Genomic DNA, 23,119 nt, shown 5'->3' with positions numbered 1-23,119 from the left:
CTACAAAGGTATAGATGAGCTGGCTTATTTTTATACCACCATCATTTTATAATACAATAATACCTTTGCTTCTTCGGGCTACGCGTGATAATTCCCGACAGCTTGCCGGAGGGAATTTGCGGCCAGGAAGAAGCGAAGATATTATTTGTTATAACTATTGACGGTGGCTCCTGTAAGATGTGTAATGTAATACGTGCGCATGATCCAATATAGTGTGTAATAAGTGCGCCACTGTTATTTGTTTTGAAACTTCCCACCAGCCAGTCTGAGGTGACTCGCAATATGTGCTCATAATACCTTCGGTTCCTTGCGGGAATAATCTGCAAATTATCAGCTCTCAGTGTCAACGAGTTTTAGTGCATTATATAATTCCCGGAAATAACTTTACAATACAATATACTTCAGAACTTCATTTAGGTGCCATTAAATCGTTAAAAAAACTTGTAGCCAGCATTGGACCAATTGTAGCTGGTTCAATACTGGTGAATATATTATATGATATTGGTGACAATCACAATATAATTTTCGCTGTAGCAAAAACTAACCAAATAGTAAGGGATCGTTCAACTTCACATTTAATGTAATCACTGAGGGGGGGGGGGGTTTCTAAATTATTACGCTAGTGGTTATTGTAATATAGATTACACAGATAGGACTAATTGATAGTTCAATGTTTAACAGTCTCTCCACTGCAGCTCCAGAAAGGAATCATATAAAACTAAATGAATACATCTAAGCAATTATACTGTTGACTACCTGCTCCAGAACGTTCTCATTAAATGACCTCAGCTCGTTGGATAGTGACTACCCTCTCGTAAATGGGATGGTATCAAGCTCTTTGACCATGAAATAATTGCAACTGCACCTGTCCGAAACAGGATCGCAAATACTAAATTCTAACGTAATATGTGAACGGCCCCTAAACAGAATATAGTGTATAATTTTGACCAAAATAAGCATAGTTGCATTTGTACATGATCAGATGCGATAATCATTAAGTTGTTGCACTATGGCATTTGAGCTTGAATATTTCGCCTGTGATAATCTCAAGTCTATTCACTGAAAACAGGCTTAGTTAATGTTATCGACAATTTTTAAACTGTATGCAGACAGCCTACCAGTACCACATACCAGAGTCAACATTTAACTTGGGTGCCACTGCCATACTTTATCGCACCTTTGCCATCTTCCGCACATATTCGCACTACTATAATTAGTACCCCTAGACCCGTCCTTTTTAGGGGTCGTTCACATATTTCGTAATCCCGGGGAGAGAGGGGGTAATTTTAACACAATAACTATGTGTATAACTGTAACTCATTCATAATGAGGGGGGGATACAAAATTTAGTAAGTAATAATAATATGTGAACGACCCCTTAACAACTATCAACTGTATTGAACATTTATGACCTTCCATAGATCATGAAATTGAGCACCAAGGGTAAGCAGTAACCTTTGCGTTCCCTGGGTTATCTGACACCCTTTGGGCTTATACAGTAATCGAATGAGCTCAGCTTTGCAGAATACTGTAATTGTATTAACCAGTAAAAATTCCACACTCGATACTTTTCATTGCATTGGTTGATGGATTTAACATCGTCACACGAACACTGATATAATTTCGGCTGCAGCAGATAACATTCAATGTAATGTTTATGTCTTGTGTGTGCAACTTGTCCCTAATTGCGTACTCTTAGACTAACCCTGGGTGTTTCGTTGCAACTTATTTTTCTGTTTTGCAACTACGACTTATTGCCATTTATTGAATCGTTGTTTGTTAAATCATCCTTCAAATACATTAAGTTTTCAATGGAATTTGTAATATCTAATTGTTATACCACTAGCTTCTAACAACTGTACTTCTGATATGGAGTAGATATCGGTTTATACTTTCTTAAATCTAGCTGGGTTAGAATTTATCAAGTTTTGATTAATTTAATGATAACTCTCTTACAGCTTATATAGCAATGTTGATATGAAAAAATCGGAGTTACCAGATACACTGGAGGTCCTCAAAGGCCTCTTCACCCTCATAATTGAGGTATTGTACCAATTCATTACGATAGCCTACTATCTAAAATACATAACTAGACTGTTTCTTGATGAAAATCCAAATTGGAGATATATTTATAATCGATTAAGACAGTTCATCTGTTTGATATCAAACATTCCAATTAAGGTGAGGAGTGCTAATCGACATTCCGAGCGAGGCCGAGAGGAGGGTATACATTGTAAGGGCATCCTAAATCCTGAAATAAAGCACACTTGTGATGCTGAGAAATCTGCACAGGTGAGAAATTTGATTCAGACTATTATCAAATTGATTTATGTTTTTGGAGTGAGACTAACGAACGAACTGAACCCCTGGCTCATTGTAATTTCAGTTATTAATTTAGCAATACCGAATTAACCGATAAAACTAATATAATATTTAATTGAAAAAACCCCACTCCCTCCCATATATTCACCCCACTCTCCCACATCTTTACCCCATTCTCCCCCACATCTTCACCCCTCCCTCCCACATCTTCACTCCCTCCCTCCCACATCATCATCCCCTCCCTCCCACATCTTCACTCCCTCCCTCCCACATCTTCACCCCCTCCCTCCCACATCATCACTCACTCCCTCCCACATCATCATCCCACTCTCCCACATCATCACTCACTCCCTTCCACATCATCACCCCACTCTCCCACATCTTAACCCACTCCCTCCCACATCTTCACCCACTCCCTCCCACATCATCACCCACTCCCTCCCATATCTTCACACCACTCTCCCACATCTTCACCCCCTCCCTCCCACATCTTCACTCCTTCCCTCCCACATCATCACCCACTCCCTCCCACATCTTCACCCCTCCCTCCCACATATTCACCCCCTCCCTCCCACATCTTCACCCTCTCCCTCCCACATCTTCACTCCCTCCCTCCCTCCCACATCTTCACCCCCTCCCTCCCTCCCACATCATCACCCCCTCCCTCCCACATCATCACCCACTCCCTCCCACATCTTCACCCCCTCCCTCCCACATCATCACCCACTCCCTCCCACATATTCACCCCCTCCCTCCCACATCATCACCCACTCCCTCCCACATATTCACCCCTCCCTCCCACATCTTCACCCCTCCCTCCCACATCTTCACCCCCTCCCTCCCACATATTCACCCCACTCTCCCACATCTTCACCCACTCCCTCCCACATCATCACCTACTCCCTCCCATATCTTCACACCACTCTCCCACATCTTCACCCCCTCCCTCCCACATCTTCACCCACTCCCTCCCATATCTTCACACCACTCTCCCACATCTTCACCCCCTCCCTCCCACATCTTCACCCCATTCTCCCACATCTTCACCCCACTCTCCCACATCTTCACCCCCTCCCTCCCACATCTTCACTCCCTCCCTCCCACATCTTCACCCCCTCCCTCCCACATCATCACTCACTCCCTCCCACATCTTTACCCCATTCTCCCACATCTTCACCCCAATCTCCCACATCTTCACCCCAATCTCCCACATCTTCACCCCACTCTCCCACATCTTCACCCCCTCCCTCCCACATCTTCACCCCACTCTCCCACATCTTCACCCCACTCTCCCACATCTTCACCCCTCCCTCCCACATCTTCACCCCCTCCCTCCCACATATTCACCCCACTCTCCCACATCTTCACCCACTCCCTCCCACATCATCACCTACTCCCTCCCATATCTTCACACCACTCTCCCACATCTTCACCCCTCCCTCCCACATCATCACCCACTCCCTCCCATATCTTCACACCACTCTCCCACATCTTCACCCCCTCCCTCCCACATCTTCACCCCATTCTCCCACATCTTCACCCCACTCTCCCACATCTTCACCCCCTCCCTCCCACATCTTCACTCCCTCCCTCCCACATCTTCACCCCCTCCCTCCCACATCATCACTCACTCCCTCCCACATCTTTACCCCATTCTCCCACATCTTCACCCCAATCTCCCACATCTTCACCCCAATCTCCCACATCTTCACCCCACTCTCCCACATCTTCACCCCCTCCCTCCCACATCTTCACCCCACTCTCCCACATCTTCACCCCACTCTCCCACATCTTCACCCCCTCCCTCCCACATCTTCACTCCCTCCCTCCCACATCTTCACCCCCTCCATCCCACATCATCACTCACTCCCTCCCACATCTTTACCCCATTCTCCCACATCTTCACCCCAATCTCCCACATCTTCACCCCACTCTCCCACATCTTCACCCCACTCTCCCACATCTTCACCCCACTCTCCCACATCTTCACCCCCTCCCTCCCACATCATCACCCACTCCCTCCCATATCTTCACACCACTCTCCCATATCTTCATCCCCTCCCTCCCACATCTTCACCCACTCCCTCCCACATCATCACTCACTCCCTCCCATATCAGCACACCACTCTCCCACATCATCACCCCCTCCCTCCCACATCTTCACCCCCTCCATCCCACATCATCACTCACTCCCTCCCACATCTTTACCCCATTCTCCCACATCTTCACCCCAATCTCCCACATCTTCACCCCACTCTCCCACATCTTCACCCCACTCTCCCACATCTTCACCCCACTCTCCCACATCTTCACCCCCTCCCTCCCACATCATCACCCACTCCCTCCCATATCTTCACACCACTCTCCCATATCTTCATCCCCTCCCTCCCACATCTTCACCCACTCCCTCCCACATCATCACTCACTCCCTCCCACATCTTCACCCCACTCTCCCACATCTTCACCCCAATCTCCCACATCTTCACCCCACTCTCCCACATCTTCACCCCCTCCCTCCCACATATTCACCCCTATGTCGTATTCTGTGACATGTTTTGTTTTATTTTTTGTTCCACCTTGATAAGGTACGGGGATAATCACATTTGATAAAATCACATTACTGTTTGTGAATTAGGGTTTTGTTCTATTCATGGCACAGGAAATATAATTTTAACCTTACAAATTTTATAATATCACGCTTGACAGCTTCACAAATCAATTTGACACTCGCCACGTTAAAACACGTACGTTTGGATACAATTCTGACTTATATTTAGATGTAACTTCATCAATCGTATTCAACATTATTCCATCGAAATACATAGTTCTATATCTCAACACTAATATATTAAAGTCACTATTGTGACGGTACATTAGAACTAGACAGAAACAAAGTGTGAACTGTGAAGTGCCTGAACGGAACCCCTCAGTTCCTTGTAACACTGCAAATATAGATTATTTATACATTTCCTAAACAAAGTACCACGTAACTCATAACTGTTTAGACCTATAATAACGAATCTAACCTCAATATACAGAAGGTAGAACAGAAGGTTCCAGGCGGACTGTTCAGCCGTAACTCTGGTTGACGTGGTAACACTTTTAGTTTTCATTATGCTTCATATGGCAATGGTTGGGCCTTCTTCGTGTACTCAATGCATAACAGATGTACACCCTGCCCAAATCTCCAGATGTACATAGAGTTCCTGGTAATGTTAGCCGTTTGGGTGGAGGCTTACATTGTACTTTACCCTAATGTACAGTGTAGGATATGTGTGTACATTGTACTTTACCCTACACACATGTCCTCCCTTTTCCTTGAGATTTGATCCCGCACTACCACACTTATTTCACACGTGGCATTTGAGGAATGTGCCACTTTACATGTGTACCAGCATCGTGGCTGTCTTCTAAAGCTTCATTATTGTTGCAAATGTTTAATAATAATACAGTTTTAACGCCACAAGATGCAGTTCATATTTTGGCACACCATAGGTTTCGGTGACGAAAGCGGTTCATGTTTTCCAACAGCAATAATTGGAACGATGCTGGTGACATGTAACTGCACTGAAATATAATTTGAATTATAATGGTGGTCTGGTTTACCAGTTTATAAAACAGTATGTAATCATAAAGCTGAGCTGACGGCGGTCTGCTTCTTTTAAATTAAACGGTCTGATGCTCTCAACACCAACATGGTATTAGTAAATATTAGTAAATGTTAATAAATATTAGTAAATATTAGTAAATGTTAGTTAAATATTAGTAAATATTAGTAAATATACATAGTAAACCATTCGTGGACCTAGCAGGTCCTTTTTAGAAACATGTTTGTAATAACTGATCATAATAAATATTGCCATGATAAATATTGCCATGATTTAAAAGGGGTGCACTATTTACTCGGGTATTTAACGATAACGTAATTTAATTGCCTTAATGAAATATACTGGTTTAAAACTAATCCTCCTGTTGGGGCCTTACTGGTATAGTGGTCTAGTGTTACCAAGTTTGTATTAGGTTTTTGATAAGATAATAATTCGATTAGAAATAGTTCTTATCGTGTACAGCTCAACAAAAGTTATGTAATGGTTGTATTTTTCAAGGCGTGCAATTGTGCACAACCCAATCCATTTATTCCATATTTAGATTTCAAAACTTATGGTGAGTAATTTTAACACTTAAGATAACTACATAGATACTGCCAAATAAATGATTTCCAACAATCTGTTATTTAATACATACAGATTATCTGTTTTAAAAATATGTAGGTTAAATTATTGAGTCTTGAACTTAAAATCAAATAATATTTTAGAATTTAAAACGTTTACAACCCTACATAACCATTACCTGTGGTGAATAAAATAACATGTTTTTTCCCGCATTAAAGTTTAAACGATAAAACGTTGATTTAAACGATAAAACGTTGAATTTTAAGAGATTGTTGAATTCTTCATTTTAACACTGGAGCACAGGTTTAGTTCACTCTTGTATTTCATCCAGTTAGGTTAACAAAAGTTAATATTATATTATGTAAATAATATACACAATACATTTAACACAATGTAGATAATATACACAATACATAACACAATGTAGATAATATACACAATACATAACACAATGTAGATAATATACACAATACATAACACAATGTAGATAATATATACTATACATAACACAATGTAGATAATCTTACTATATATAAAGCGAGACGATATATATATATGTGTATATATCCGTGCCATTTTACTGACACCACGGCATCAACTTTAACGCGACTTTCCGCAAAAACCGTAAAAGATATACAACTGAAACTTTTTTGAATGGGTCAAATGCTTTAATGGCCTTCGAATCAGCATGAAAAAATAAAAAATTGGCCAAGGAATAATAATTTTAGTGCCCAAAATTTGGACTCTCAAGTGGTGTCAAAAACGCGAATTAAATAGGTAATAATTATTTTAGTCTCTCGAGTCTTGACACCACTTTAGGGTAAGACGGGTTCCTGCTAGTATACATAATACATAACACAATGTAGATAATATACACAATACATAACACAATGTGCAATTATGTACATAATATACACAATACATAACACAATGTAGATAATAAACACAAGCCGTGATAACGCTGCATGGGGCTATTTTCTTTCCTACCCTTTGATTTAAAATAGGGTAATATGTTTAAAGTGTCGTTGTTTTTAAAATCATAACAACTCTACAACGTATTCCTAATTGGGTTAATTATCCATGACATAATATTGTTATACATCACTCCGCTTCACGTTACCATTGCAACCACAAAATAGAATTACGAATCATATATTTACGATTCCTTATTGATTTTATTTTGGTATTATTGTACAATTAAAGGTTATGTTTCTGGGGTAAATTTGCAGTGTTTCCGTTTATTGCGACAAGGAAAAGGCTCTTATCAGGATAAGGAATTGTTCTACATTTGAATCAATAAAAATTTTGCCCCAGAACAAATAATACGGATACGTTCCTACCTTACAAAATTGTACATCAAGATGTTGACATCCAATGACCGGTAAAATGAGATGGTTTTTTTACTCTATTATTATACATAAATCTAACTGAATCGGGTTTGCTACGTTATAACTTATAATATGGCAAATAGAATCACACGGCCTATAAGACTATAATTACAAAAATCCGATGGTTCAAATCTACTTCTTATGTAGGGCTAACGCATAACATATTATGGGTATTATATATGGGTATATAATATATAGCATATTGTATTATTATAATTATGTAAAAAGTAGGTATTATATTTGCATTATGATCTTTATACCACGAGTATGCCAGATGCCTGATAAACTATATAAAAGCGTCGATTTTACAAATTACACTGTCACTTAAGCCACTATAATAGAACTGAGGTTTATGCCCATATTAGGTAAAACATTTGCGCTTAGCAACCCTGTAATGCTGTCGTCATCTTTTAATTAACATGGTAGATGTTTAGCGATCAAAAAGTATTTAATTAGAGATCACAGGGATCCTGTACCAGGTTAGAAGAGATTGTGCGGTTGTTGGGATTTGCAAGGTTAAACTGTTTCAAACCTTTTACTATGGCAAAATAAGATGGAGGTGTTAAAACTTAAAGACACTCTATTAACACGTGGTGTGTTTCCTTTGAATTTAGTAAACAAATTGTGATGTTACCATCTTTAGTATGCCCACCAACCAAACGCACACTAATTTGGTTGTTAAAAGTAACTGTAAGTCACTGTAACCTTGCAAAGTTAGATGTGTATCCGTGGGTATGTTTGTTTAACTTGACAGTAATCCGTCTAAGTTGTAACTTATTTAAACTATCACATGGTGAAAAGTTTGTGGCATTATCCCAACCCGGCAGAACTTTAGCTATTTCTCCCCACGTTTCCGGCTTAAATTTTTATTCGGGTTCATTACTAATATATTGAAGTGTTTGTAGCCAACGTATCTAAGATTACACCCTTGCAATTCATTAAGAACGGTATTTTGATCAGAAAGTGCAGCATGTGCATTGTGCACTACACAAAGTAAACAAAACAGTGATTAATGTACCACACAATGTACCATAATGTACAATGTACATTAATGTACCATACAACAGCACATTATCATCCTACTAACCCTCTCCCTCAGTGTCAGCGTCTATCAGAACTAGAAGAGACCCTGACCCCGCTGCTGATGGGGCACGACACCACCATCTACCTGGACACTGTGGCCTCACATCTCTCATTTGATGGGGAGTCTACTCAAGTGTCACCTGGGGCTGAGCTGCTCCTTCTGGAACGGTGGGAGATCAAACTTGAACATGCGGGGTATGTTGCTGCTGTTATATAACTGTTTTATTAATAACCAGTGTAGTAGTTGGCACTGTTAGTCAGTGTTATTACCATGGCAACCAGTCAACTGTTGTCATGGTAACAACTGTTACTGTTAGTGTAGCCTTGCACCATGGCATGTATTAATATATATATCGACTACGGTAGATATAATAAAACTTACAGCAGGCGATATACATAATATTTACTAGTAATGTAGTAGTGTAATATGAACGTCCAGTACGTTGTTCAGTGTATCCCGGAGGCTCTAACATTGAGCCCTATATAATTACTGGATGTGGAATTCAGATGGATTGCCAGGAATTTCACGTACAGCTACAGTATTGAATCTAACTCTGTAGACTAGAGTCTTTAATTTTGTAGTTTTATTTTGATATGACGTCATGTATTTGAGTGTATTATAAGTGTATTTAAGTGTAAACTGTGTGCCAATAAACTCCAGTAATGATGCAGTGGAATGCAGGGTTACAATAAAACACAGGTAACTGATACCCTGTAACTGATACCCGCACCTTTAAACAATGTTAGCTGCAATTCCAATGATGAATTACACCATACAGCGCCATCCAAGAAATACTTCAATAAGTTCTGAGTTGTAAGCGGCTTTGTAGTATGTATAGTATACTTATTATGTATAGTATACTTATTACACTTATTATTATTCATAAGACTCGTCATGGCATCACTCAGAGATTGTTTTATTTAATTTTTACTTAGGTTCTACAGAAAAATTCGTCGAACATTCTTTTCATTCTGCTCAATAAAATTTTAAAGTATTGATTTAAATTACGCATGATTTAATAGAGCGATAAAGTTACTTTTCTACGAAATGCTAGAATTCCGGAAATAATCATGACGTTTGTTGAGTAAATGGTTATAATCTTAAGGAACTGAAGACATTTCTATTTTTAGTGCCTGACTTTTGAGTCTCTCCTCAAACTTCCGAAAGAAGCGAGTACCTAATTCAGGATTTTATATATACCTGGTTTAATTTTTCAGCAATAAAAGTGATGATTGGGTATTACAGGACGCAGCAAGGAGGGGGGAGGAAACTGCTGTTACAAGCATTACATTCACATCTACATTTCTCACAGCTATCAGCCTGGCTTTCTTCTTCTCGGGGCCACTTTCCTGCTAATGTGTCATACAGGTAACTATAATAATGTCCATGGTAACTAATATGAATATCATGCTAACCTGTGTAGTTGTCATGGTAACCAGTGCAGTGTAGTTGTCATGGTAATCAGTGTAGTTGTTTTAGTAACACATTTACTTTTTCTATCAGCTGTACACGAGTACAGCTGCTATGTTATGTTATAAATATAATATATCCACTATCCAGGCGTCAACTGTGTATCTTGCCTACCAATGTTAGCAGAATATATTACACTGTTTAACAAACCAGTCTGTCTCGATTTAACGTAACTATCTTACATACAGCCACATCTTACGTCAGCTCTCGTGTATTCAGACCCAGTAGTCAGTAGATTGTAGAATGTCTAAAATTTATTTTGATGCACAAAAATCCGCACAAATACGCACATCATCCTTGATTCTTTGAACCCAACGTCACGACTGTAATTTAAACTTGTCTCTTAATTAGTGCACAAGACCAATTTAAACGCTGAGTAGATAAGGCCGGAAGTGTGTCTCTAAGGCTGTTTGCTTTTAATGAGATGATGTTATTTACTGAAATATCGTGTATATATCATTATTGTATTAGTGCAAAGAAATACAAACGCAAACACATCAACAGGTATTGGTACGCGTCATGAAGGGTTTTGTAATATGATAAGCTTATCACTCATAATATTCGTTCTTATGTAGGCGCAAGGCATTCGTGTGCGTTTAATCGCTTTTATTACATGATTCATCAAGCATATAAATTGAAATGTTTTGGTATTACAGCTGATATATTATATTATCACAATTAGGAAAAGTCATTACGCCTTGGTTATAGCACAGATGGTTTGTGGGCGACACGAGTATTAACATTTAACCATTACTCAACACTAAGTATAAAGTAGAAGACGTTCCATTCTTCAAATTAGTGAGATAATTGAACCCGTGCAGTTCTCAATATTAAGACATGCATTCAGCATAACTCACACAAGACCACGCAAAATGTCACGACCATATCACATGATAAACAGCCCTGTTAATTATGCAATACTGTTGCAATATATCCATGTGATTATGCTTGTTTAGAAGAAATGGTATGTGTTACTGAGAATATATCCAAACTCTCATTTCAGCATCAACTCTGATGAAAATTTGGAGTTTAAAGGAACGCCCGATGAACACAGGTTTCCGATAGTGACTGTTGGGGAAGATAAATGCTTGGTTGTGGAGGTCAAGTCACTGCCCAGATCTACACTACATCTACCAGACACTAATCCAGGTGCCAATTTACAACTACTGATAACGGTATAGTTCGTTAGTGGTGAGAGTCACGCGCATAATTGGGTCAACTTATTTGCTTTGGTTACAAATTTGTTGCCGTGGACTTACGTGTCATGGAGCGCGCGCGTGACACAATGTTAGATGACTCCGCGCACACGTCAGATTAAATTTGCTATATTTGCAGAAATTTCCAAAAATAGCCTTCTCTGTTTATATCAGTGCGTGTACATACCTAATAACAACCGAGTGTGCTTTATGGTTAATTAGACTAGGATGTAAATGATAGTGACATTATAGAACAATGTTTTGTAACTGCAGCCCAATTTCAGACCAGTTAAGAAAATCAAAGGCGAATTTTGGCGAAAAGCTGAATCTCTCACCAGAGAACGGAGTGAAACCAAGGATGAAATCTCCTACCGTCAAATCACCATCCACCTGCTCGCAACAGGTCAAGAAAAGACTGTTCACAGATATGGGGACGGATCGTGTTCCAGTCAGAAATGGTAGTGGTGATGCGTGCATCTTATCACCCGGAACCAGTTTCAGAAAATATGACCCTTTGCACGACTCTGGCATATACTCACCAAACAGCAGTTACCAATCTTCTGTATCGAGCAGCAGAGGTTACCGAGCATCTTCCAGCTCTCCTAAGTTTTTCATAGGAGACGAGTCCTCTCTAGATTCTGATATATTTCCCTCAGCCAGTTCCTCCACTTTCACTCCCATATCACTATCCCCCACCCCTTACAACTCTCCTCAGCACAGCCTCACGGAAACCACGGCCCCTTTCCGCAGTACCCCCTACCCCTGGCCCCTGTCTGACATGTTCACAGTGTCCTCTCCACCCAAATTCAGCTACAAGCCACCAGTGAGACCACGTGTTCTCTCCTCATCTCCCACTCCCTCTTCCAGTCGCTCCAAGACACCAGAACCACTCGAGTCTCTCAACTTCAGTCCCATAAAGTTTGACAGTCCCATGAAATTCACCCTGTACAAGAGTTCTCAGAGAAGGTCCTCCTCGCTCTGTATAGAGGAGAAGGGGGAGGAGGAGGACGAGTTCGAAGACAAATGTCTCCCTCACAATCATAGTTACTCCTCAAAAGAAGACGTGCGAGCCAGTTGGCATGGAAACCCTTTCTTGGACAAACCCTCCTTCAAACGCAGCACAAGTCTCCCTCTGCTGTCAAGCCCAGTCCTTTACAGAAAATCTTGTTGTCGAGGTGACAGAAAAATCAATGGACGAATAGTGCTAAACGCAAATAGAAATTGTTTGCTTGGCTCATTTGAAGAGAATATCCTCAAAGACAGATTCACCCCATGTGGTAGTATTCCAGGGTTTAAATTCAAGATGAGCGTCTCAGGACTGTTTTCCTCCCCCGCCATCACTTTACCTTTTGTCGGCAACTTCTACAACTTTTCAGACCAGTACTGCCCTTCACCCTATGCAGGATGTGTAAAACTGGACACTTGTGGCACAAACGGTTATCAGCTATCAAAACAAGGTCGGATACAGGCCACCATATTCGATCCTGAAAACTCAGTGATCCGGATCTTCCTGGTTCCGTATGACGTGAGGGACATGCCGCCCCGGTCCCAGACTTTTATCCGACAGAGGATACACGCAATGACGGCTAAAGGAAACAAGACTCTTCAGTATCATCTTCACTTCAGACTCATGTCAGGTGAGCGTGTAACCTAAAGCTTCTCTCTTTTTAACAGTAGAGTTAGACTTTTATGATTACTTGCGGGATTCGCTGAATTTAAGACCCTTTAGCGCTCTTACATTTAGAGCGCTTCAAATTAAATGCAAATATCGTTTTTTTGACAGATCAAATATAGACGTGACTGAATTTGCCGGAGGTCGGCAGAATATCAAAGGCTGCTACATAGCTCATGTTAAAATTACAGTTAACGTGTGAACACGTTACTCGGTCCAAGTGTAACCGGCAGTGTAAAACTGTAAAGTTATCAAATGTCTGTTCAGTAGTAAGAAGCGTCTGTTTAAAAACTTACAAACGTTTGGGTTTCAGGAAGGTCCTCACGAGTTTACCTGCACACCGAGATCAGACTGCTGTTTGTCAGAGGAACTAGCACTATCGACAGCTCAGACAGTGACTCGGGAGGGACTGGCACGACCATGGTCACAGAAAACTGCATACCAAGCAACCCCCGCTACTCTACTATCAGCAAAACCAAAAGATCCTCCTAGCAGATCGGGTTTTTGTTGCTAACTTTAAATGTAAAAATGTGAGATACAAGTTTTGAACTCTTCTGATTAACTTGAATCAGCTCGTAAGATTGTGATTTGTTCACGGCTGCTGCTGTGTGAACATATTGTAGATTTTAATGAACCGGTCAACATCCCTGAGTAAAGCCTTGACTTAATATACCTGAAATCCGGAACCTTGCAATGCATGTAAACTATAAACATTTTAGTTTTTACCTAAGTTATAAGTAAGTTATAAGTTATTCTGAAGTTTTTTAACCCACTTCACCGGTTACAACTCCTCAGGAGTGCCAATAGATTTTAAATTTATAATTGGGCATTTTCGGAATTTCAACCCTCCACCCTCATAAAATCGCAGTTCAGCTTTTATTGTGCCCAATCCGTATCGCAATTACTAGTGCTCAAGGAAGTATCTTATTAACAATTATAACATAAAGCTTAGTTTGTTAAGGTTTTAGATTTAGCGTATTAAATGTCATGTTAATTAAGAGATTCTAACCAGTTTTAATAATTTGAAGCATGGTTTTAAAGTTTGAACGGATCGAAAATTATGGACTCCAACACTGAAATACACGCAATTTAGATTTAAAATTTAAGTATTTGGTTTGTGGGAAAATTGTTGAATTTTGTTACGTTGTGTGTTATTTTGTAAATATTTATAGATCGATAAGTCAAACTTGAAGTGATCATGGTTATGGATGTAACCATGGTAATGGTGTTCAGGTCAATAAATCATAACAGATGTTGTCAATCCCTGCTAAAGTTGAAAGAGAGGAGATTGTATTGTTTAGTGCATTTTTCTAGTGCATTGTTCTGGTGCATTGTTCTAGTGCACAGTGTCTTTTCTTAACATAGTTGTCACTGGGTGTTGCAAGAGATATTTGGTAAAAGGTATTTTGAAAGATTACCGTTATGGCTAGTGCCATTTGAAAACCAGCGGCGCCACTAATTCCTAATAGTAATATCCCACTATTTCTGTGGTGATTACGTCCGTCCCGTCGCCGTTAAGGAAATGTCCAATTGGTAAAATTAAATCCTACATAAATTGTTTCCATTTTATTCATCGAGGACTAATTGAGTAATTAGCGACGCGTCAGAAATCCCATATTCGTATTATCGCCGCCTATTAAAGTATTAAAGCTTAAGAAGACTGGTGAGTGTCACCAAATTATGCCCTCGGATAATGCCTTCAGTTTTCAATCACGAGTGCAGTGCAATATTGACAACATCCATTTAAATTTTGAAATGGAATTAAACGAGTCGGACGTGATCACTGATGGCCATTACGATGTTAATTATTATAATTATATTATATTTATCGTAAAGATATTTCAACATGTAAATTCATTATTATGAGGTATGTTAAATACTAAATTCTTGTATCTTATTTTTATGGCCTCTGGCTAACTTCAAAAGCAAAATTTTGAAATATGACAAAGTAATTTTCAGGCAACTTAGCCAAAGAAAATCCGTACTTGATAAAAATTTAAAACTCAATGTGATATTATCATAAATACATAACATTTTCTGAGTTCATTCTCATAAAAGAAATCAGCAATTAATTTTCAATGAAAGCTGGTTAATATTTCATAATATCATATTTTTTGTTCATTTGTTAATGTTCAAAGAAATCCAACAAGTCTGAAAAATGATCCTTGAAGTGACCTCTGTTTTGCAGAAATAGCGACCTATTCGTCTGTCACATTACTGAGGACAGCTACAAGAAACATATCAGGATTAAGCTTTGTCAGGGCTATATATAAGCACATAAGCCCTCGTTGGAGGTATAAATTATAATCACTTCAACATAACTAGCTTAGTCCTGCGAGTCTGGTTAAGTTTGTGGCTGAGTATGTTACACGTGATGCCCATATATGGTAATATTGTTAACTTTACCACCACATCTTCACGGTGCCGTGTGTGCTTGTCCATCGGTATAACGCTTTCTGGGGCCGCTTTCGTCAATGAAGCCTTCCCCTGACACCGATAACTCTAGTAAGATAATTGTCGCTGCCTTTAATGTTCCGTCTGGTTAGATAGATCTGATTTGGGTCAGGTCGTATGACGGTATTGTCTCGATCTCAGAGCAGGAAGGTGGTATTACCGGTACAATGCCAGTACCAGTACCAGGTGGTACAGCATGTTACCATGGTTTCCAGTAAGTATAGGGAGTAGAAGGAGCGTGTTGGATCTGGGGCGAGGAGGAGGAGTTTGTAGGAGGGTAGTAGAAGTTGTAGCGCAGGTTAGGGTTAGTTTGAACAGGGGACCCTTCGAACCCTAGCTGGCTCATACCTCCTCCGGGGGACCTCCGGTTGTACTCTAGGGAATTATATTGTTAGTGTTTTGTTTTAGTGTAAATAGTTTGACTTGGAAGTGGTTCCTCAGAATTCCAGGTGCTGCAGTGATTATTAAACAAGGGTGTTAAAATAAGTTGTTGTTCGTGTGGGACTTGCGGAGTAAGTCAGAGTTGTCAGTATAGTTGTCAGCTTTACCGCTTCTAGCTTGTCAGTATAACTACAAGTGGTTTCTTATTTTCTTGGGGTTTAAACTTTGTGAGAACGTGGTCTCAATGTCAACACTATCTTTAACTTTTCAAAATCAGCACTAATACTATCACTGGAAGCCTTTCCAATGGAAAAGTGCCATGATGTAATTTGTAAAAAATATGGAATTTCTGCTGAGTCCTGCTAGACATTCAGAAAGCATACCTTGCTTGTGGGAGACGAATTGAGCGATGTTAGCTCTGACGTTGTTGCTGAGAGTGGGGTTGTTAACCATCATCCTGTTAACATCTCTGACACTGTCTGTGTAGCCGGCTGTGTAGTTGGTGTGGTGCGGGGTCGCCCACTGCTGTCCTCCTGAAACATGGACTGTTAGCTTTGTTTAATAGATAATGGCTAGTTCATTCGATTTTAGCAGTGGCTGGTATCACTTAAAAGGTAGAGTCACTCACTCACTGTACACTGTTATGAATACAAACACGTGAAAAAGGACCCCTCTCAGATCTAATTAATCAAAACAAGATATACAATAACTGAGCCCGGCTGTGTCCCGTACCTTGTTGGTAGTAAGCGTTGAGTTGTCGTCTCTTCTCCCGGGTAGCCTGGAGATGCTGCACGGCTAACCTGAGGGGGTCCCCACCACACTCCCCGCTGCTCGGCATCACCTCCTGCAGCTTCCTCAACTTCTCCTGGATCTTCTCCTGTCGCTTGTTTGTCTTCTTGTCCTGAAGGTGCAGTTGTGATTATCATGGGTATTACAACAGGTTGAATTGTTGAAACTCTACTGTATTACGTCTGGGCTCTGATTAACCGCATGTTTTTAATCAGTCTCGGACATGACGTCACAGACAGAATGTTTTATGGTTCTCCAGAATGATGAGGTCATGAGTCTTTGTGTATGGGGTCTTTGTTTGGGATCCGGTGAGGCACACAGCTCACGAAATCCAACCACGATCTAAAAGAACATTGAGCACGTGGGCTCTATTTTCTAGAACTTGTCATGTGCCTGATTCGGACCACTGCCATACTGAGTACTCTCGCCCCTGAGTACTAGCCCACAAGTACAATGTTGTGAATTATGGTGAATATTTGCTGGGGATCAGGCTAGCAAGGATCTGACAATAGTTGTGCTCAGCAGGTCAGCGATTGAAACTTTTACTTCTCCAACAAGTCGGCTAGTGATCTTTATACCGCCCGTACAATGTACTCTTCAATACAATTGAGGCAGAGGGTCCTGGCTCTCTCTCTCTCAACTTAGTTACCATGCTCATGCTAGTTTCTTTAAACTAGGCCCCATATCATTCTACACCAATCACAATCCACTCAGAACCCGCTAAGTGAACAATTAGGTGATGATTATGAGCATTGAGTCATCGTGCACTTGTTTTTAAGAATCAGAACAACCCTCAGGGCTCTATTAGCCGTGCTCAAGAGCGAAGAGGTTCCGATTTAAATTCGATTATCACGGACAATTAGAAACAGTTATTGGTGAGAAGAGCTACCAAATTATTTAGCCCCTTGTCTCCTTCTACTCAATATTCATCACATGTCTCACCAAGGCGTGTTAAAGATGTTTCAGGTGGGAATTTTGAAACATATTTAGCAATTTGGGGGCAAGTTATTGTTAAAGAGAACAAGTACTAAGCAATGGTGGGAATGTTGAGTGTCGAGGCGGCGAAAGGGATTTGTTTTGACACGTGACACAAATAGTACATTGTACAGCTTGCTCCTAAAATCGCCCAATCTTCACAAACAATCTACAGGCAAAGAACTTGTAGGTAGGGCGCACTTCAAAGGACTCAATTTCACAGCTTAGTGTTCACGGACAACGAGGTGAGAACAAATGAAGATCACAACTCAGCGGCGGTGGTCTAGCTCGGTGTAAATCTTGAAGATAAAAGTAAAATATCTGAAAATACTTGGTATGGGACCCATGCTACACTGTGAGGCTGGGTAGATGAAGGATATATTTACCTTGACTCGAGCTCCAAAGTGCTGGTTGGTTGTCCCTATCTCCATAGAATTCTGCATGTCTAGTATCGGCCTTGCTATAAGGTATAAGAGTTGTTAGTGAAAACTGCCGAATATTTTCTCATCTAAAATGTTGGGTAAAATTAGTTGTCATTTGTAGGTTTTGTAAGAGCAACTTCCTCTACTTTTTGTCAGCTGCATTTAAAGTCGTTAGTTTGTCTTTTTTACTATAAATCTACAAAAGTGCGCTCTCCACTTGCAATGGTTTCACAGTCCGGTGTAATTGTTTTTTGAGATGCAGTCTGAGGTAACAGTCTGGTGAGTTGGTAGTCGATAGCTCCCGTTGCCATGGAAACGCAACCGTGGAGGGCTACACGATGTCCCGGGTCAGTAAGTAAACAGTAAGTAAACAGGTGAGTAAGTAAACAGGTGTTAGGCACGCTAGAATCTAGATCAAGTGTTAGACTGAGACGGTACAAATATGTAACGGTAATTCGACATGAGGAAACAAATGTTAATAAAACATAAAGACAAACGTTAGCAGGCTACAATTTGTTCAGACTGTACTGAATAGACGAAAATTCCACTGAGTAAATAGGGCCAACAAGTCTGAGAGATAGCAATTCAATAAGGCTTGTCATGCTTCGCAGGGGGTAGCCGGGTAGAATATTTCGGGGCATTGTGGCACCGGGCTCAAACAGATCGTCCAGGGGGTAACGCTTATTAATAACGGATACATTGAACAAAAGAAGGAAAAGGATGCATATTAATAATGTGTGGTGCCAAAATCCATATAAATGGAAGCTCCTCTCCGGAAAGGATCTTTAACAAAACGACAAGAAAAAAAGTAGTGAGCTGTATAAAACAGTAATACTGATAAAATAAAGTTTACAGTCTAGGGTAGTGATGACAAGTAAAGTGATATATTGCGGGAAATCGAGGCGAGACTTTTAAAAACTACAACCAGAGTAGCGAGCAACATAATGTGGGACGTAACAGCGTAAACGTTGGTAGAATAAACGCAGTTCTAGAGTTGAGGGATGTAGTGAGAGAGAGAGAGAGATGTGAATCCTTTCAAATTCCTGATAATATGGGGTCAGCTGACCTGACTCGAAGTGTAGACACACAGTGAGCACAATCTGAAGCGACATCAGGTTGTGGAGATTAGTGGACTGGAGCTAGGATCTGTAACTGTTGCTGTAACTGTGCAGATTGGTGGACTGGAGCTAGGATCTGTAACTGTAGCTAATTCCACCTAGACACGAGGTGAGCACAATCTGAAGCGACATCAGGTTTGCAGATTGTTAGACTGGAGCTAGGATCTGCTGCTAATTCGACCTAGCCCACCCATCCACCTAGGTGTGGGACATGGTGTGACAAAGGTCCCGGAAGCTATCTTGCTACAAAGTACCCAAATTAAATACGAACACAGCGGAACAGCAGCAATATTTTGATCATGTGATCTGACCCGGCAGGAAGAGGAGCAGAAAGACAATAACTAGCACAAATCAAGCAACCCCTCCTTGAACACAGATAATACCTCGCACCTTGAACACAGATAATACCTCGCACCTTGACCATTGTTATGTTTCAGCGTCAGTATGTTGGAAGCAGGTAAGAGGTGACAGATGAACCGCACGAGCGAGAATATAAATGATTCGAGATCAAGCAAGGTTGTAAGGTTGGCCCTTGAAAAACCCGGGATCAATCAAAGCCAATTTGCCGATAAAGTATGTGCTAATTTGGGCAATTTGTCAAGCTTGATAACTGTTGCTTCCTAAAACAAATGATAGCAATTAGCGAGCTCTGCCTATCAATTAACACTTAACTTGAGTATTCCTCAGGATCAAACGAAATAGATTTGGTGAGAATTTGACAAAAAGCATCCCTTTGATGGAATATAGACATTTGATTGACGTATAATATTTGTCAAACTATTGTGATGAAACAAGTATCAATCGTGATTTGACAAATCTATCCAATAAGGTCCCCATCAAATAAGAGAAGACCTGCACGATATGACTAACAAGTAACAACAACACTCGGAGTACCTCCACTTTCGGGATGATGTCGGGATAGAAGCACCCCGGTAACTGTAGACCTTGACATTCATGTCATCACGCTCTCAGACATCTACAACAGAGGCCGCCTACATTTACGCAGGTCCACGATCACACGATATGAGGTCAAGTCTCGTGTAATTTAGGTGTGGGCGCCTGCATCTCCAGTCAAATAGTTGGCTGGTGGTTGCCAAACAAGTGAAGGTCAAAGTGAGATAGGTCTGGAAATGTGTAACAGTAACACTGGGAAGAGTGTTATTGAAATGTAAAAAGTTAGAAGTGAGAATGAGAATGAGAACGAGTCTGACGAGCATATATCTAAAATACCTATTCTGATTACAAAACCTTTTAACTGCTCTGGAATAAGAAATCGGTGTTTTGTCTCATAAAAGATTCATCAGCAAAACAAATACGGTTTTGTGCCTGGGACGATTGTTGTTTTCTTTCCTAAACACTCTGAGACCCTTCCACCAAAGTCCCAGAAAACAAGTCCCGGCTAATTCGGCAAATAGGTTGCATACGAACGATACTAAAACCATTAGTCAGCTCTTATGCAGATTACAAGAGCTCCACAAGACGGGAGGGAAAGTTGTGCTCAAGAGCTGTCCCTCTCTGTCCCTCTCTGTAGGGGTCCTTATTATTACCCACGTGGCCTGTTCAACCTAGTGTCCACGATCCCCTCACCTCTCTGCCCCCACCACTCAGAGAGCAGGTCCAGGCCACGTGACAGGAGCAAGGTCCCTCATTAGCTAACAAGCCGCACAGGGCGATTATTGTATCGGGGGAGGGTGTCGTGATTATGCTGTATTAGAGTTAGAGCATCTGTAGGGCAGATCGTCAGGTGACTTGCAGGTGAGGTGAGTCACGTGGGCTATTGTTAGTACACTTATACGTATACTGTTGTATTACACACTGTACTCTACTGCCCTCCCCCTCCGATTGTGTCTCCCCGCCGAAAACTCCGTCAGTAGTGGCGGGCACTTGTCCGAACAATGTCTCCAGTACTTGTGAAGAGGGTTCCAATGGCGACATCTTCACATCAACACCGAAGTCGGATAAATTTGCATCAGCAAAATCGGGCACACACAATTGATCACGTGAGTCACTTAAGGGAATTTCTGTGCGAATTTGGGGGTTTCCTATCACATTCTTGACCCCGAATAAGTGCCACAATCGGTGCTGGGGCTAGTAATCACGGCGATAAATTTATCTGTTAAGTGGCGATGACGTTTGCATTTTGCAACAACACCAATTTAAGGAACACTTGTTAAGTTGTTATCATCGCTATCCCAAGATAGCCCTAATTATCATGAAATTGTGGGGAACAGATTCCATTATCAGAAGAACACCCCAAAACTTCTGTCACCCTGGGCCACGCCTATTTGGAAGAGTGCCAGTGTATATCATTCCTGGAAATTAGGGGTTAGCAAAACTTGATGGTTAATGAAGGAATGGGGCGAGACTAGTTTTTAAATTCACAACTTTGAAACGAAGACCGATAATCGCTATTAATTCAAAGAAGCCTGCCTAATTTTATGTAAGGTCGGGTTTCAGCCTGTATTTGATTCTTTTGACGCAGATGAAATGAGAGTTAGAGTCATGTCTTTTACGTATGAAACGCAAATTACAAGCGACTTCAATGCGGTACAGTTTTACTTGTAAAGTAGTTACCTGAGCTGTACTGGTACTTGACCCGTGTTATAAACTAACAACACACTTTGTGAGCACTTATCCATGTGACATATAAACGTGTGAAATCTTATTGCATCACAAGTGCTCCTTCGCAGAAGATGAAGCTCCTTCAGTCAGGCATGTGCCGACCAATTTTTATATTTATCATATATTGCGTTGTACGGTATGTATTATACGTAAAACTAAATGGTTGATGCAGTAGTATAAGTAGCAATAAGTGCAATAAGTGCAGTATCAAAGTACAGTAAGTCCAGTTAGTACAATAACTAACTATACCAATTATCATATTATCATGATCAAACATTAGCAGCAAGCAGACCTTACAAGCAATTAATACTTTAATTATGGCAGCTCTTAAGCCTTTAAGCTATTTTTATGTCCGCTCTAAGCTGCTTCAGTGGAGTTTTTAAACTGTGTCCAGATTATGCACTTGTAGCTGGTCGCTCCTTCAGATTATGCGCTTATAGCTGGTCGCTCCTTCAGATAATGCACTTGTAGCTGGTCGCTCCTTCAGATAATGAATGCACTTATAGCTGGTCGCTCCTTCAGATAATGCATTTGTAGCTGGTCGCTCCTTCAGATAATGCACTTATAGTTATAGCTGGTCGCTCCTTCAGATTATGCACTTGTAGCTGGTCGCTCCTTCAGATTATGCACTTATAGCTGGTCGCTCCTTATAGTTATACTTATAGCTGGTCGCTCCTTCAGATAATGCATTTGTAGCTGGTCGCTCCTTCAGATAATGCACTTGTAGCTGGTCACTCTTTTAGATAATGCACTCGTAGTTATAGCTGGTCGCTCCTTCAGATTATGCACTTATAGCTGGTTGCTCCTTCAGATAACGGATTTATCCGTTATCTGAAGGAGCGACCAGCTTTTATAAAAGTTCTTACTGCTTGTAATGGTCCACCTAGCTTAGTCGTCACTCGCCCATGAGAACTGTAAACTGAGCTTCTACAATACTGTGGAGGGTTTATACTGTTGTTTCCTGAGGAGAGGTACATAGTACACACTGAAGAGAGGTGAGAGGTCATACTAATACTAATTCATGTTGTTTCCTTGTTTCTCACATGGAAACTAG

At 40.7% G+C, this 23,119-nt stretch overlaps 2 protein-coding genes across 2 annotated transcripts; one reads left to right on the top strand and one right to left on the bottom strand.

Moving 5' to 3' along the window:
• The first annotated feature begins 1,962 nt into the window (after positions 1–1,962).
• LOC134826459 (atos homolog protein A-like) lies at positions 1,963–14,851 on the top strand. The gene is made up of 7 exons (XM_063838841.1): positions 1,963–2,043; positions 2,182–2,292; positions 8,982–9,160; positions 10,212–10,334; positions 11,440–11,585; positions 11,917–13,269; positions 13,618–14,851. Exons 1-7 carry the CDS (start codon positions 1,978–1,980, stop codon positions 13,794–13,796), a joined length of 2,157 nt encoding a protein of 718 aa, XP_063694911.1. The 5' UTR covers positions 1,963–1,977; the 3' UTR covers positions 13,797–14,851.
• Positions 14,852–15,289: 438 nt separating this feature from the next.
• Positions 15,290–18,359, bottom strand: LOC134811005 (uncharacterized). Its single transcript, XM_063817706.1, has 4 exons — positions 18,290–18,359; positions 16,872–17,040; positions 16,523–16,672; positions 15,290–16,133 (listed from the first exon to the last, which is right to left on the bottom strand). Exons 1-4 carry the CDS (start codon positions 18,344–18,346, stop codon positions 15,958–15,960), a joined length of 552 nt encoding a protein of 183 aa, XP_063673776.1. The 5' UTR covers positions 18,347–18,359; the 3' UTR covers positions 15,290–15,957.
• Positions 18,360–23,119: the final 4,760 nt, after the last annotated feature.

The sequence above is a fragment of the Bolinopsis microptera genome, chromosome 2 (assembly GCF_026151205.1).
Source record: "Bolinopsis microptera isolate Bmic1 chromosome 2, MBARI_Bmic_1.0, whole genome shotgun sequence".
NCBI classification, from domain to species: domain Eukaryota; kingdom Metazoa; phylum Ctenophora; class Tentaculata; order Lobata; family Bolinopsidae; genus Bolinopsis; species Bolinopsis microptera.
This window is presented reverse-complemented; position numbering and strand designations above follow the sequence as displayed.